Source organism: Rhinolophus ferrumequinum, chromosome 15 (genome assembly GCF_004115265.2).
Source record: "Rhinolophus ferrumequinum isolate MPI-CBG mRhiFer1 chromosome 15, mRhiFer1_v1.p, whole genome shotgun sequence".
NCBI classification, from domain to species: domain Eukaryota; kingdom Metazoa; phylum Chordata; class Mammalia; order Chiroptera; family Rhinolophidae; genus Rhinolophus; species Rhinolophus ferrumequinum.
In genome coordinates, this window is record NC_046298.1 from 9643569 (window position 1) to 9659660 (window position 16092).

Genomic DNA, 16092 nt, shown 5'->3' on the forward strand with positions numbered 1-16092 from the left:
TCCTCTTCATGCCCCAAATCGTTCATTTGTTTTTTAAATAAACTTTAGCAGCTTCCCTTATCAGAAAACACTGCTTTAAATAGTTGAGGACAGGTTGGTCTTCTTCCACCTTTCTTTTCTGGTAGTTAAAAAGCTGGAACCAAATATGTATACCGGAGGTGCCAAAAAAACGTATACAAGTGGACACGTTGGTTGAGGTTGCTCAAGTAGTAGTTCGCTTGACACATCAGAAGTGTCTGGACGCTGATGGCAACCAGTTTGAGCACCTCTTGTCATTACAAAAGTCAAACGTGACTTGTATTCATCTTTTGTTACCGGTATATATTGAGTATTACAATTTTAATACAGTTTTCCTTTCTTAAAATGTGTATACATTTTAATATTTAAATATATGTATTTCCCTATATTTATATGCTTACATATATTTATACATCTCTGCATATGTATATATTTGCATATATTTACATATAATATTTGTAGAGCACTATTAATGTCCTCTGAAACACTTCTTCCACAAGTTTCCTCTTTTGATCATCAACGACCCACTGACTGAGAGGAGTTACCCATTTGACAGACGATGACCCTAAGGCACAGGGACAGGCCTGAGGTCAGCAGGTAGGGGGTGCAGAGCCAGGTCCAGCCGTCCTTTGGCTCACATCCTTCCCACTAATCCTTGTGTCTCGAGCCGGGCCCGGTGCGGGAGCTGAGCTTATAAAAGCAGCTTCATGATTCTAGGTGCGCTGCTCCCTGCTGCAGGAGCAGGCAGAGGCTCCCAGGCTCCACGAGAGCCCATTAAAATGTGTTCTGATTAAAAAGGCACCCGTGGGATTCAAAATCAAGCACCATGGCCCTCTTTCCCATCTTGCTTTCAAGGCAAAAAGGTTTCAGGAAAGTTAAAAAAGCAAAAAGTGTATTTTTAAAATGAAAAGTCTAAGCTCCATAGCTTAGAAGTTAGAGCTCCGGTCTTATAAAAATGAAAGGCTGGGGGCAGGAGAAACAATGGGTCTGGCTCCTTTGTCTCTTAGAAGAACACATGATCGTATCTGTTACCATACTACTGAATTTTTGTTAGAATTACTGCTTCAGTTGGTGTTGATGTGGCAGGACTGAACTCAGGCTGCTCCTGTATTAGAAATCTTCTCAGCTAAGCCTGGATGGAGGGATAAAGAGTTGGTAGAGATTTACTTTCTTTATGAGAAGAGGAAGAGAGGAACAAATGAAATCTCACTCTTTTATCAGATAGTCACTATTGATCATGATTCCATTTTTGCATTGGCTGCCAGGAAGCTCCAAACCTAATATTTGGCCATTTCTCTCCTTAAATGATTGCGTATCTTTTTGCTTTTATTCTAACTGTGCTATTTCACACACCCCACTCTATCATTGCCCCAGCCAGAGGAAGTCATCCTTCTCTGAACTCATGTAGCATTTTATCCAGGAATTTATGCCTTTATGCTTTGGCTTGTGGCTATTGATGGCTTTACCACCTCTGATGAACTATATGCTCCTCGAGGACAGTGATCATGCCTTGTCCTTCTGTGTATCCTCCAAAACAGCCAGACTGTGTCCAATATATTACTACCAACTACATTTACTTGTGGGATGGATGTTGGCTAAATAGAAAAACAAAACAAGAGTCCCTCCTTTAACAATGAAAATATGTTAACTCAAAAGCATGTTTCCCTTTTTGCTTTAGCTGCCAGTAGCTTCAAGGTATTTCAGTGTCCAGCTGCTATAACACTGTCCAGGTAGAAGGACCAGGATTGTAATAGACACATTTATGTGGTCCACAAGGCTCAAGAGAAATCCGTTTCTTGGTCCTGGTTGCTGGAGAGGTCGCAGTCCAGCTTCGGACTTTCCAGCCCTTCCAGGAGCCTGGGCCCTCTTCTGTCGCTCTGCACACCCCCCGTAGGGTTTTGCTGTCTGCACCCCTCTTCCCTCTACCATCAAGTCTGTGAGCCCCGCCCGCGCCACGGGCAGGGACCCAGCCCCCATGTTCACAGCCCTAGGTCCTGGGGCTGTGCCGGCTGGGGCAGCCATCGGTGTTTGCACAGGCTGGTCGCTGTCAAAGCCACGGAGCCACGTCCCGAGGAGGAAGGCGGCGGCGTTCTGGTATTGTTGCTGCAGCTGGTGTTGTGAATCAGGCCGACGAGCAGTGCATCCTCTTACCCGGCTATTTCACGACACCAGGGTTGCATCATACCCATCCTCTCCAGGCGAGCCTCGTGGGACCGGGCGGACTGGCACGTGGGGTGGGGTGGGGGGCAGTCTGTGTAAACGAGTGTTCTCTTTAGCCCGCGGGTTCTCAGTCACACCGCTCCTCAGCATCAGGTGGGTGGGGAGCTTTCCCAAAATGCCTGACGCTGGCTCCTGGGCCCCTCCTCCGCCCCAGCCCCTGGAATCTCCTGCGGGGGGCGCACGATTAGCATTTGTTAGAGGGCCCGGGGTGAGGCTCAGTCCCGCTGCAGTCAGGGCCGAGTCCCTGACTCCCAGCTGGGGCAGTTGCCACAGCCCTGCCTGGCCCTGTTCTTTCTGCCTGGCACTGCTCACCCACCACTGCTGCCCACTGCCCCCCCACTCCCAGCAGCTTTCCAGAAACTGAAGGGATCTGATTCCCCAGCACAAAGGCCAGGTTTCTTGCCCTGGCATTCAAGGCCCTTCTTTCCAGGTTTCCCTACCCGGAAATGACATCACATTTGCCATACACTCCTGCCAGGTCCCTTCATCTCTCCAACACCTGCCCCATCCGAATCCGTGTGCTGGTTCTGTGGGCTCTGCCTTCAGAGCAAAGCTCTCCGCTCTGCACACCTCTCACCATCCTGCCACCCACAGCTCCCCTGGCCTGACCCCACCACCGCCCTCCTGCGTTGGCCCTGGGCTCCCACAGTCCATTCTCCACACAACGGCCAAAGTGATTTTTGAAAAATGTAGATCTGACCATCACATAATAGAACGTGAAACTTCTAACCCTGGCTTACAAAGCCCAGTGCTCCCCATCTCCTTGGTCCCACTGCTCCAGTCATAGCTGCCTCCTTTTGTCTTGAAGCCCCAACCGCACTCCTATCCCAGGGCCTTTGCACATGCCCTTCCCTCTATGCTCATTCCTACCTGCCCACATGTGGGTGGCTCCTTCTCATTGTTGGAGCTCGGCTCAAATTGCTCATTCTCAGGGAGGCCTACATGGCCCTCCTTAAAAAAAGAAAAAAGGAAAAGCTGTTTTCTTCATAGCACAAATGTATTATATGATTGCTCGTCGATGTACTGTCTGTCTTCCCAGTAGAATGTGAGCTCCAGGAGGGCAGGGGCTTTGTCTTGTTCCCCATGGTGCCTCTGTCGCCTAGCACAGGGCATGGTATGCAGTAGGCACTCAATAAATGTGTGTGAATGAAGAACCAATCAGACCCTTTCGGCCTCATCTCCCCCCCATGTCTTCCCTCCGCCCCCAACCCCCACCCACCTCCTCCCTTGCGCTGACCACGTCCTTCCCACACCCCGTGCCCCACAACCCCCTCCATCCTTGCCTACGCAGCTCCCGTCCCTGCTCCGCTCTCCCTCTCCTGGGCAGCTGGTTTGTCTGCCAAGGTAGGCTGTGAGTTCCAGTACCTGGTACACAGGAGGGGCACAATAAATGCTTAGGTGCCCCTGTGGCCCTGAGATGCACCCCTGAGGTTACAGCAGCACTCCCTCCACCCTGTCCCTGCCATTTCAGCCCTTCTGTGTCTAGAGTTTTCGCGTCTAGGAAGTTTCCTGACTGCTGAGTCTCAGTTCCTTTACTGCCCCTGTTCTCCGTCCTGAGAACCGGGAGATGATGAAGGGGCCCTCAGTCTCTCAGCCAGGGACTGACACTGCACAGGTGAGCCATAACTGACACCGGCTGTCATTTCCATTTTGCTGCTGAGAACGCCGAGGCCCAGGAAGGTCAGGTGACCTGCTCAAAATCACACAGAAACCGAGAACTGAGATAGAGCCTGAGACCCACCCAAGGCCTCATTCCAGGGCTTTGCTCAGGCACCTCCGATTCTGAGTCCTGGGTCTCAGATCTGAAAGGCTGTGGGGCCGCCTGGAAGCTACGAGGCAGGAGCTATGTCTGACCCCGCATGTTTCCCCATCAAGAAGCGGGCCTCTGGAAACAGTTCTCAAAGGGATGAGATTCCATCCACATGTAAGAATGCCCTTACTTGGGGGTCTGTGCTTTGGGACAAGGTGTTCTGACAGGCCCTTCAGCTTGTTCTATTGATAAGCCTTTTGAGGGGTCCTGCATATATCCCATCCCACCCCAGAGAGAGTGGAGGTGCAGGAAAGGCTTCCTGAAGGGACCTGGCATGTGACCTGGCCTGGGTATTGTGAAGGGAGGAGGAAGAGACTTGCCCAAGGTCACTCAGCCGACTTGTGGCCCCTCACTCTCTCTGCCCCTGGCCCTGGCTCCTTCCCATCCTTTCCTCTCCTGAGATCTTAATCAGGCACTTTCCACAGCTGCTCCAGGGGCAGGGTGTGTAGGAATGGTGTAAGGGAATGCTGGGCAGCTGTGATTTTTACCAGTCAGGTGGCAGTTTAAGAGCAAGCAGGTGATAAGATCTGCCCCGAGGCCCCAGGAGAGGGAATGAGTAACTCACAGGCCCCGTGGGGGATGGGGTGGGGCCGCAGTGCAGGTACAACACTGACCAGGACGGGTCCTTGCTGGGGAGTCCTCACCTTTGAGCCTTCACCCCCCTGGCAGCTGGCGTGGGGGTGGAGGACATACTCCTGGGGAGGGGCTGGAACTCCTGGGAAGGGGGTAGGCAAGACTGGGGGTCATTAAGAGTCTTTAAAAAAAAATTAACACATAAAGTAAATATATAAACTTTACAAAAAGGTACACAGTGATCATGACCTTTTGGATTTGTCACCAAGGTCCTGTCATCCTCAGCTCACCTCCATGCCCAGCTGAGCTGTTGAGAACCCCAAGAGCTGACCTTGCCCAACTCTGCCCACCTTGGGGTAATTCTGTCCACCAAGGGTTCCTATAGCGGCTGCTCTCCGCCCTCTTTGATCTGGTCCCCTTTGGTATTCACTCAACAAGCATTTATTGTGGACCTACTCTGTGCTGTTCGAGTTGCTTGGAATCATCACTGAACATGATAGGCCCAGATCCCTGCTCCTGTGGGCTGGCCTTCTAGCAAGTTGGATTAAATGTATGTCCCCCTTCCCAGAAAAATGCACTTAGGTGTGAAAACTTGTCCACAGTTTTGTGGGGCTCCTGAACCCCAGTGTAAGCCCTCATCCTGGAGGGTGACTCCCTAATGCAGCTTGCTACTCTAACACAATCTGAGCATTTCCACCTGCCCACGCTGCCTGGCTCTGTAGCTGGGCACACGTGTCTTGGGCCCTCTGGACCTGGATTGAGGGGGGCCGCATGAGCCAGCCAGGCCCCTCTGTAAGCTCAGGCCACCGACTTGCTGTTGGAGGCCATGAAGTCCCAAGGACTCTGAGCGTCTCAGAACTGGTCTTCCGGGGCCTATGTGACCTCTGAGAATCAAGTCTGAGAGGCAGGGCAGGAGGAAGAGAAAATGTGTCCCTCTGTGTCCCCCCCCCGAGGATAGCCAGAGCCTGAGCATAAGCCAAGCTCAGGTGCCTGGAGCTGGTGGTGGCCTTGCCTTGTCTCCAGAGGAGCAACTTGCCCTCAAGGCTCAGGTCCGGGGCTGTCCTGTCCCTGACTGTCCCCGCCTGACCCTCCTCCTGACTACTCTCTACCATTGCTGCCCTCACAGCTCCCTGGTCTGTTTCCGTGTCCATTTCCCGCACTAACTCAGCAGCACTGTGAGTTCTGGCTCCTGTCGCCACCCATGGCGTGATGGGTGCGGGTGTTAAAGGTTTCTTGGGTAAATGGCTGAAAGATGCAACACCCAGCAGGGGTGACAAAGAAGTCAATAGTTTTCTTGTGGGCCTCTAGGCCACCCTCCCCAGGAAGACTGAGACAGAAGCGAGCACGGGCATTCAGCAGGGAGGGTTTCTGGGGTCCAAACCTCTGGGAGAAGGGAAGGCAGCGGGACTGAGCAGAGGGAGGAGCGGCTGCCTCAGCAGTCCTGGGGGAGCTCTAGAACTGGGGTGGCCCTGCACAGGTGGGGAAAGGGCACCAGGCCTTTACACCCTACATCCATCAGTCACAGCATACGGGCCCCTGGGGGAATGGAGGCCACAGGCATGGCCATTGCCATAGGGACTGACGCCGAGAACCCTCACAGCATGTGGGGGAACAGGCCTTCATTTCTGGTGGCACATCAAGTGTCCACCACACTAACTCTTCTACCCAAAGCCTGACGCACTTCTGGTTCCCACCTGCCCCCACCCACTTCTGCAATGGCTGAGGTGCCTCTGGTGGCCAGCGTGCTGCTCCTGCCACTGTGCAGTCAAGGAGTGGCCTCAGGGCTGCTGCCCGACCTGGCCCAGCACTGGAATGGGGCCTTTGCCCCCTACCTGCCGTAGGAGCTGGGGGTGCTCTCTCTGGGCTGGCCTGGGGGCGGGAGGAGGCGCTGGCTCCTTGGGCTCTCTGTGCTGGGGGCCCTATTGGCACCGCCCAGGGAAGCTGTGGGGCAGGTGTATGGGGTGGGTGCCCAGTTGCCGGGCCAGCCACAAGCCGCAGGGGCTTGTCAGTCCCCACTGGTGGCTGCAGACCACACCTGGCCCCTGCTGGACTCTGTTTAGGGGTACTTATACATAACGGCTTATACGTACTGGGGTGTCTCTGGGAAGATACGCAAGACTGGGAGTCAGAGGTCTGCGTAAGACGCTAACCTTTACGTGTGTATCTTTTTAAATGTCATACCATCCATCCATTGAAAACTACTAAATAAATGAAAAATAGAGCTAAATACCATATACTAAAGTGAGAGAGTTTTGAACCTCATCAGGCTATCTCTGCGGTCCTTTACAGGGTCGCTAAGGGTCCCCCTGGTGACTGCTGTCTCCTGGCGTCCTGGCTGCAGATGTCTGCTGCCCCTAGACTCAGAAGAGCCTCTCCAGGACCCAGGGACTAGGCATGGCTCCCCCCTTCTCCACTCTGTGCCTGGCTCTGAGCCAGCCCAGCCCTCTTGGTCCCAGGCCGGCCGCTATCTCAGCGATCAAATGGTGGGCAGGACAGCAGTGGGCACGTGCTCTGCCTCCCACCCTGTCCAGGACCCTGCTCACCAGCTGTGGGCGGTTTGGGCCAACCTCCCTGCCTCCTCCTTGCTGCAGGCCCAGCCTATAAAGCCACTCTGCATGTCCCCGCCGACCCTGGCCCCCTCCCCTGACACCCAGAACCACAATGGCAGAGCTGGCTGTGTCAGAGACACCCGGGGACCCTACTCTGTGCAGCGGGCGTTTCACCATCAGCACGCTGCTGGGGGGCGATGAGCCCCCGCCACCAGCTGCCTATGACAACAGCCACCTGACCCATGGCAGCACCTTGTACATGCGAACCTTTGGTTACAACACCATCGATGTGGTGCCTGCCTATGAGCACTATGCCAACAGCGCTCTGCCCGGCGAGCCCCGAAAGGTCCGGCCCACGCTGGCCGACCTGCACTCCTTCCTGAAGGTAAGCACTGTCTTGGAAGCCTGGCTACTTCCCTGCTGTGTGACCTTGACCCAGTTACCTAACTTCTCTGAGCCTCTGTTTTGTCATCTGTGCCATGGGGATAAGTGTCTTCCTTCTGGGTTGAGAGGCCCAAATGAAATGTAGACATGGGAGCTGTAAAACTCTGGGCACATGTTGTAATGCTTATTGTCTAGTCACTGGTGACCCCATCAATCAATCTGGGGCAGCCTAGAGAGGTAATGAGCATCCAGTCAGTGAAAACATGAGAACAGAGATTGCACACCCCTGAAAGAGGTAGGGGAGAGGAAATTAAGGGAGGTCTGCATCAGAGAGGAGGCTTTCTGGGTTTGCTGCCTGAAAGGCTGGATTGTGAGGGTGGAGGGCTGGGAGCTGGATTGTTATGAACTGTGGCCTCTGGGCTCCCAGCAGGAAGGCAGCCACTTGCACGCCCTGGCCTTTGAGAGCCGGCCCAGCCATGAGATGACGGATGGGCTGGTGGAGGACGAGGCAGGCACCGGCAGTGAGAAGAACACTGGGGAGCCCGTGCGCTTTGGCTGGGTCAAGGGGGTGATGGTGAGTGGGGTGTGGATGGGAGGGCTGGGAACGGGAGTTGGATGGGGAGACAGACCTCCATCCAGGCTCAGCTCTGACTCTCGACCTTAGTGGCCAGGGCAGATCCGAGGCCCAGCGGGGGCCTAAGTTTCCCCATCTGTATAGTGACATCAAATGTTCTCTGGTTTTGCACTTCCTGACCTCCATTTACCCCTCCCCAGACTGAGACCTGGTCCTGAGGCAGATCTCTTTTTGGCTACTCATTCGTCCTATGACTTTGTCTGTGCCTCAGTTTGCTCATCTGTGAAATGAAAGCATTAAGTTAATAGATGTAAAGTGCTGGGATTAATGCCTGCCTTGGAGTTACCAGAAGAAACTGTTTCCCAAAAGGGCCACCAGGGGGCAGCACTAAACACACAAATCCAAAAACTGTTTTTCTCAATCTCCATGATGGCAAGGGGAAGGAAGGTTTGCAGCAGTGCCGAGCACCACTAAGTTCCCAGACAGCAAAGAATCGAGTGAACTTGGCTTTCAAAGACATTATGGGACTTAACAGAGGCGATTGCATGGGATCTAGGAGAAAGCGTTAGCCCTGCTCTGGGAGGCAGGCGGCCTGGGTTCTGACCTTAAATCTGCCAACTGCCTGCTGGCTGTGTCTCCGTTTCTCCATCTGAACAGTGAGCCCCTCTCACCCCCCCAGAGGCTCATATTCAGATGCTGGACCTCCTTCCTGGACTGTGGTGGCCAGAGCCTGGCGTTGCCCAGACGGAGGGCCTTAGAAATCTCCCATATGCCCCACCAGTCTTGGCTGGGGCCAGTGACCACACCAGCCCCTTCCATAGGGAATTTCAGCCTCAGCGGAGGCCTCTGGCTTTGCTTTAAATTTGGAAGCTGAAGTCACCGCCACCTGAGGTCTGATTTCTGCCTGTATGTGGGGCATTGACTCAGCTGGCATTTGCTAGCTTCCTGTAAATGCCAACGGCTGGCCACTGAGGCCATATGTGGGGCTCCCAGACACAGGAGTGGAGGGGGGGTGATAATGTTTACAGCCCATCCTCGGACCTCTATGGGAGGGCAGGAAGCTATGTGGGAGGCGCAGGTGGGTCTCTAGGTTCCCTCCCCTCCCTGCCCCACAGAACCAGTGGGGCACTGACGTGGGAGCCCACTGAAGTGAGTAATGCAAAGAAAGGACCCAGATGTCCCCTGGGCCTAAGCGTTTGATGCCATGCTGTGACTAGGGACAGGGACTTGTGTGTTTGGCCTTGGGGTACCTGGCCCACTCAGGTGGCCTCTGACCCCCCTCTCCTCCCAGATTCGCTGCATGCTCAATATCTGGGGCGTGATCCTCTACCTGCGGCTCCCCTGGATTACGGCCCAGGCGGGCATTGGTGAGTGCCGCTTCTGGGGGGGAAGGGGAAGGCATGTTCGAGTTCTGGTCTTCCAAGTCCCCGCAGGTTCAGTCTTGAACTTGGGCTGCAGAGACCACAGGCCCTTGCAGTGACAGAGGTCAGGGTGGTGTGGCAAAGGAGCACGCGACGTGGAGTCCGTAGGCGTGAGGGCTGTCCCTGGCTCTGTTTGACCTCAGTAGGTCATTTAACCTCTTGGAGCCAATTTCTACTGCAGAGCACCTGGGTTAGGAACTCACAATCTGGACAGACCAGGGTTCAGATGCTAGCTCTGTGCCATGCTGCGTGACCTTGGACAAGTTTCTTAACCTCTCTGAGCCTTGATTTCCTCATCGGCAAAATGGAGGTGAGTTATCCCTACCTCTCAGACCTATTATGGGGTTTCTATTATACACGTAAACAGCACAGGATTTGGCACCCAGAATTGCTCATGAAGTGGTAACTATTACTTTATTTTTTATTTTTAAAAAAGGGTACCTTCCCATCCATACCTAAAGATCCGTTACATGTTGGCTCATCAGGTCCCTGGCTATTCCGAATAGACCAGAGACCTATTGTTTTCAGATGAGAAAACTGAGGCTCAGAGAAGGGAAGTGACTTAATTCACCTGGTGACTCAGGTGGCTGACTCAGGTTCCTCATGTGGCTCCTCGCCTGAGAAAGGCTCCGACTGAGTTTTAGGGTAACCACATCCCCGCCCACCCTCACAGTCCTGACCTGGATCATCATCCTGCTCTCGGTCTTGGTGACCTCCATCACGGGCCTGTCCATCTCGGCCATCTCCACCAACGGCAAGGTCAAGTCAGGTGGGCCCCCCCACCCAGGTCCCTGCTGCTGCCTTTCCCCCCCCACCAAGGTCCCGCTCCTGTAGGCTCCCAGTCTTCACCCTGGGAACGGGTCTCTGAATGGCTTCCCACCCCCCACCACCCCAGGCTGCTGCTTTGGTTCCAGGTGAGGGCTTTGGGCACTCTGCACACCCATTGGATGGCCTGGCTTATCTCCTGGGTTGGGGGCCCCATGGGCCCCGTGGTCCCCTTCTCCCAGCCTCAGCTTCTGCGTGCCCCACGTCCATCTCAGCTGGCTGACTCCTCTGATTTCATGGCTCCTGGCTCTGTCCCCAATAGGTGGCACCTACTTCCTCATCTCCCGGAGTCTAGGCCCAGAGCTAGGCGGCTCCATCGGCCTCATTTTTGCTTTTGCCAATGCTGTGGGTGTGGCCATGCACACCGTGGGCTTTGCGGAGACCGTGCGGGACCTGCTCCAGGTGAGGCCAGGGCTGGACCCCGGGCAGAGGGAGCCCGCAGCCTACCTCGTTCTCCGTCGTCACCCCTCCTGCGCCCGGCCTCCCTGCCCCTTTGCCCAACTACCCCCTCAGAAATCAAGGCCACAGTCCGATCGCCATGGGTGGCCATGATGCTCTCATCAAAGAAAGGCCATCCTCAGAAGTCCCTTTCAGGGGTGCATGTTGCCTTTAGGGCCAAATTGTCCAGGCCCCTGCAGCAGCTGCTTTGGGGGGTCTGTTGACAGAAGGTGTTTGAGTTTGTATTTTCCTGTGAGGGGGCATCCAGATTCACCTGTCAGGTGAAACCAGGTTGAGGAGTCTGGTGGGGTGGTGGGTTGTTCAGAGGGCAGCACGCAGCCTGGCCTGTTCCCCTCCCCCAGGAGTACGGCACCCCCATCGTGGACCCCACTAATGACATCCGCATCATTGGCGTGGTCACTGTCACCGTGCTGCTGGCCATCTCCCTGGCTGGCATGGAATGGGAGTCCAAGGTGAGGAGAGGCTGCTGGAGAGGGGCTGTGGTTGTGGTTGGGGGCGGGTGGAGAAGCAGAAGCTGCTAGACCTGGTCCCGGGCCTGGTTCTCCTCCTCTTCTGTGGATTCGGCTTTACGTTCTGCTGCTGTGACAAAGACTCTAAGGAGGGGCCTTAAACAAGAGTCATTCATGTCTCTCTCATCTAACAGCCCAGGTGTCCCTGGCTCCCAGGACTCAGGCACCAAGACCCTTTCCATCCTGTGGCCTCTCCATCCCTAGGGGCGGCTCTCATCCACCTGGCCCATGATGGCCACCACCGCCATGTCCAGGGTCCAGGCAGCAGGAAAACGAAAGAGGGGGAAAGGAGGGGCTTCCCCCTTATCTTTCTTTCCCCAGTACAGCCTGGAAGTTGCACATATCCCTCTGCTCACATCCCATCGGCTGGAACTTGGTCCCATGGCCACACCTAGCTGCAGGGGCGCTGGGCCTTCATTTGAACCCTTTCCAGCCAACAATCAGAGGGTTGGCACTATGAAATGGGGGGCAGAGGGATGCTGGGCTGCGGTTGGCGGACCTGGCCAGAGCTGGGCCCCACCGCCGCTCCTCTCCCCCTCGCTCTGACCTGCAGCTACGCCGACCTCCTCGCTGCTCCTTGCGTGCTTCTGCCCCAGTCATCCGCCTCCTTTCGGTCCCCGGAAGACACCTTCCCTGGCCACCCTGCTAAAGTAGCCCCCAACCCAGTCCCATCACACCCCTGTTCTTACTCTAGATTCATGTTCCTTGTTTATCCACAAGATGAGAGCTTTGCGATATCGTCACCTCCTAGGAGAGAGCCTGCAGCATGATGGGTGATGAACAAATGAAGGAGAGAGTGAGGGACGTCGGGCAGGTTCCTCCCTGCTGAGGTCCCCTGAACAGGTGGGGCCAGACCGTCTGACATTGAGGTCCTTTGCCCACAGGCCCAAGTGCTGTTCTTCCTGGTCATCATGGTCTCTTTTGCCAACTATTTGGTGGGGACTCTGATCCCCCCATCTGAGGACAAGGCCTCCAAAGGTTTCTTCAGCTACCGGGGTATGTGCAGGTTGGGGTCCCTGCCCGTGGCTTTGAGGACAGGGACAGTCTGCCCACCCATCTGGCCCATTCTGTGGGTACTGCAAGGATGGACACCCCAACTCCACGGCCAGGAGCTGGCAGCAGCGCCCCCTGCCTGCCTGGCTGGGCCCAGTGAAAGGACCAAGCCTTCCAGGGAGCCCTGACTCAGGCCTTGGTTTTCCAGGGGACATTTTTGTCCAGAATTTGGTGCCCGCCTGGCGGGGCGCGGATGGCAGCTTCTTCGGGATGTTCTCCATCTTCTTTCCCTCAGCCACGGGCATCCTGGCAGGGGCCAACATCTCCGGGGACCTCAAGGTAAGCGGCGCGCCCCACCCTCCTGCTTCCTGGCCCTGTCCCCCAGCAGGATCTCCCTCTGGGCACTGAGGCCATGGGGCCAGAGCTTCTAAAATCCAGTCCAGTCCAACTCAACTCAATCCAAGCCAATGCCACTCACTCTACTCAGTTCTGTGGGTGTTGGTTGGCACCAGCGCACTCTAGGCCTTAGAGGATTCTCCACTGTCTTGCTGCAGGCAGGCTTCTCGGCCCAGCATTCGAGACCCCAGCCCACCGCTGCCACTCCCAGACCCCGGCCCCAGCCCTGAGAGTCCATTGCGGCTACCTGTGCCCCCGCCTCCATGCCTTCGCCACTGCTCTCTGGGACCTCCACCCCTTGTTTCTTTACCTCACAAAGTTCTGTTCCTCTTTCAAATAACACCTCAATATTTATGTCTCTCCCAGTCTTTCTGTCAGAGTCACGGTTCCCTAGCATAATGTGTCGGGCCACTTATGTCTCTGTCCCGCTCCATCTGGATAACTGAGGCCTCCCTCTGTGTCCCTTTTCCCAGCTAAGAGTCAGACACATACTCGGTGCTCTGTACATGTTTGTTGAGTGAATAGTGGTGAACTATAGTAAATGGGAAGCGTGAAAGCAGATGTCCAAAGTGCTCTAAAGTGGGGGAGGAGAGGTGGATGTGAGCAGAGGCTGTAGCAGAACCTCTGAGCAGAGGAGGGGCTGGAGCTGGGCTTCGAAAAACGAGAAAGCTGGTGGAGCCCTTGCTGGCAGGAGGCTCAAAGGAGACTGTGCGCAAGGGGGTTGGATGGTGAGGAGCCTGGCTCAGTGCTGGAAACCCTTACCCTCCTCCCTCTTTAGTCCACTCGAAAAGTGCTGCTTGGTGCGTTTTCTTAAATGAATTAACAATTGTGCATTGGAGACAGTCTTGAACTCCAGCCCGGCTCTAACTGGATGAGCCCGGATGGGGCAGAGTGGAGCCTGGAGATTGGAGAGCAGCCTTGTTTCCCCCGCCCCTCTCCCTTTTCTGGGGAGCGGCCAGCAGAGGCTTGGTCCACCTGCCCTGAGGCCCCTGCTGTGCTCAGGCTAGTGCTCAGATATAGATCATCGTAGCCTGGGGATTTATCTAGATGCTTCATCAAGCTTCTTAGGTTACAACTGGCCCACTGTTCAGGCGTAAAGGCCAGGCAGCTGTCTCAGAGCTGGATGAGGAGGGCACCCTGGCTCTGTCCTAAATGCCGTCAAGCCCTAAAGGAGTTCTTCCCTCCTGGATCCACCCTCTGCCCATTCGTGGGACGGCATGTCCTCCACAGAAGAGCAGCTCCCGTTCACAGAGACTTCATGCAAGTCCCTTAAAACCTCTCTGTCCTCAGCTTCCCCAACTGTAAAATGGGGCTAATAGTCCCCGCGTCACAGGGAAGGGAGTAAGAATCCAACGTGCTGATTTAAGTAAAGTGCTTAGAACAGTGCCCAGCACAAAGGAAATGCTAAGGACTGGTTGTCAAGGCCATGGTCATTTTTACCATGTGGCTAGTACAGTGCCTCCTTCTTTACAAACATTACCCTTGGGGCAGCCTAGGAGGCCCAGAGACTGCCTGATGTCCTCCCTCTCTCCCCTCCCCCAGGACCCTGCTGTCGCCATTCCCAAGGGAACACTCATGGCCATTTTCTGGACCACTGTCTCCTACCTGGCCATCTCAGCCACCATCGGTAAATAGCCAGCCCAGACCACAGGAGGGGGTCACAGGGTGGGGTGTGGCTCTCTAACAGGGAGAGCTGGGCTGGAAGGACTTGGCAACCCCAGGAAGTAGAGGTTTGGAGGCGTATTTGTGGTGACTAGAACATCTTCGTGAGGGTGGAGTAATGTGTGGTGGAGATGGAAGGTGATCAGACCAGGTTCCTCAGTCCCTTCAAACCTAAGGTTACAGATTCAAGGGTGTGAGCGTCCTATAGGACAAATCATGCTCCGACTAAAGGAATAATAACGATAATGATGATACTAGCAACTGACTTACCAGGTGCCCAACGCTTTACCTGCCTTATCATATTTAATCCACACATTGTCATTTCCACCATCTGCAGAGGAGAAAACGAGGGCTCAGAGAGGTTCAGTGACCTTCCCAAGGCTGTTGGCGCTTGCTTCTCACTGAGGTCCTCACAGGTGCTGTGGCTCCAGGAAACCCCTTGTGAGGAAAGCTGCTCACATGGGGCCCATGCCCTCCTTCCTCCTCAGGCTCCTGCGTGGTTCGTGATGCCTCGGGGGTCCTGAATGACACAGTGACCCCCGGTTTGGGCACCTGCGAAGGGCTGGCCTGCGGCTATGGTTGGAACTTCACTGAGTGCTCCCAGCAGCACAGCTGCCGCTATGGCCTCATCAACTACTACCAGGTACACGCAGCCTCGGGGCGGGGCCGGCCAAGGATGGAACAGACTGGGAAAGACTTGGTTTGGGGGTCTGGGTCCCAGACTTGGGGGAAGGAGCTTCTGGCTCAGGTGGGGGGCCCATGGGCCCAGTCTCTGCCTCGGTGGGCACTGGGATCCCTGGGTGACAGTGGAGGACGCAGGTGGAGGCGTCAGCACTCTATCCTTGCCTCAGAGGGGACTGAGGTGCCCCAGGTGGGGACTCCAGGCCCATTGCTTCAGCATGTGGGACCTGACCCCATGTCCCTGCAGACCATGAGCATGGTGTCAGGCTTCGCACCCCTGATCACGGCCGGCATCTTTGGGGCCACCCTCTCCTCTGCCCTGGCCTGCCTCGTCTCTGCCGCCAAAGTCTTCCAGGTGAGGCTGCAGAAGGGGAGTGGGTGGTATGTAGGAGGCCCAGGTGACTGCCTCAAAGGCTGGACATGACAAGCACATCTGGGCTGGAGGACAAGAGGGCTAGTGAGGGAACCCCTGCAGGAAGCCGCCGCCTTCTGTGGGGTGCTTGAAGAGCAGCTGCATTTTCCACCAGCCTCTCCTGTCTGCATTTCCACCATCGACCCCTCTCATTTTGCCCTTTCACTGTCTTCCTGGTGAGGTGGGGAGGGCGGGGAGATCCCTCCCACTCAACAGAGACGGAAGCCAGGACCCACATGGGGCAGTGCCTTGTGGAGATCAGGAGGGAGCAAGCCCGGGCTGGTGTTCAGGTGGCTACAGGGGAGGGGACAGGGCCCAGCCACGGGGTGAGCGCGGTGTCCTGTACCCACAGTGCCTGTGCAAGGACCAGCTGTACCCTCTGATCGGCTTCTTCGGCAAGGGCTATGGCAAGAACCAGGAGCCGGTGCGGGGCTACCTGCTGGCCTACGCCATCGCGGTGGCATTCATCATCATTGGTAAGAGGCTGCCAGGGCACAGAGGGGCCATGAGGGACATGGGGGCGGGGCTTCTCTCCCTTCTGCTCACCTCTATGCCCAGTACCCAGCCAAGCCTGGCAGGAAGTAGGCACTTGGTGAATAACTCTTG

The 16092-nt window shown here is 55.5% G+C and overlaps 1 protein-coding gene across 1 annotated transcript in view; it reads left to right on the forward strand.

Annotated features, from left to right (window-relative positions):
• The first annotated feature begins 7262 nt into the window (after positions 1-7262).
• The window catches only part of SLC12A3 (solute carrier family 12 member 3), a 34479-nt gene continuing 25649 nt past the window's right edge, over positions 7263-16092 (forward strand). The window contains exons 1-12 of the mRNA XM_033127107.1: positions 7263-7555; positions 7982-8128; positions 9420-9495; positions 10223-10318; positions 10637-10776; positions 11175-11285; positions 12227-12338; positions 12544-12674; positions 14274-14358; positions 14882-15036; positions 15322-15429; positions 15839-15962. Coding sequence (XP_032982998.1) covers positions 7283-7555; positions 7982-8128; positions 9420-9495; positions 10223-10318; positions 10637-10776; positions 11175-11285; positions 12227-12338; positions 12544-12674; positions 14274-14358; positions 14882-15036; positions 15322-15429; positions 15839-15962 — 1558 coding nt within the window. The 5' untranslated portion in view covers positions 7263-7282. The remainder of the gene's footprint in view (positions 7556-7981; positions 8129-9419; positions 9496-10222; positions 10319-10636; positions 10777-11174; positions 11286-12226; positions 12339-12543; positions 12675-14273; positions 14359-14881; positions 15037-15321; positions 15430-15838; positions 15963-16092) is intronic.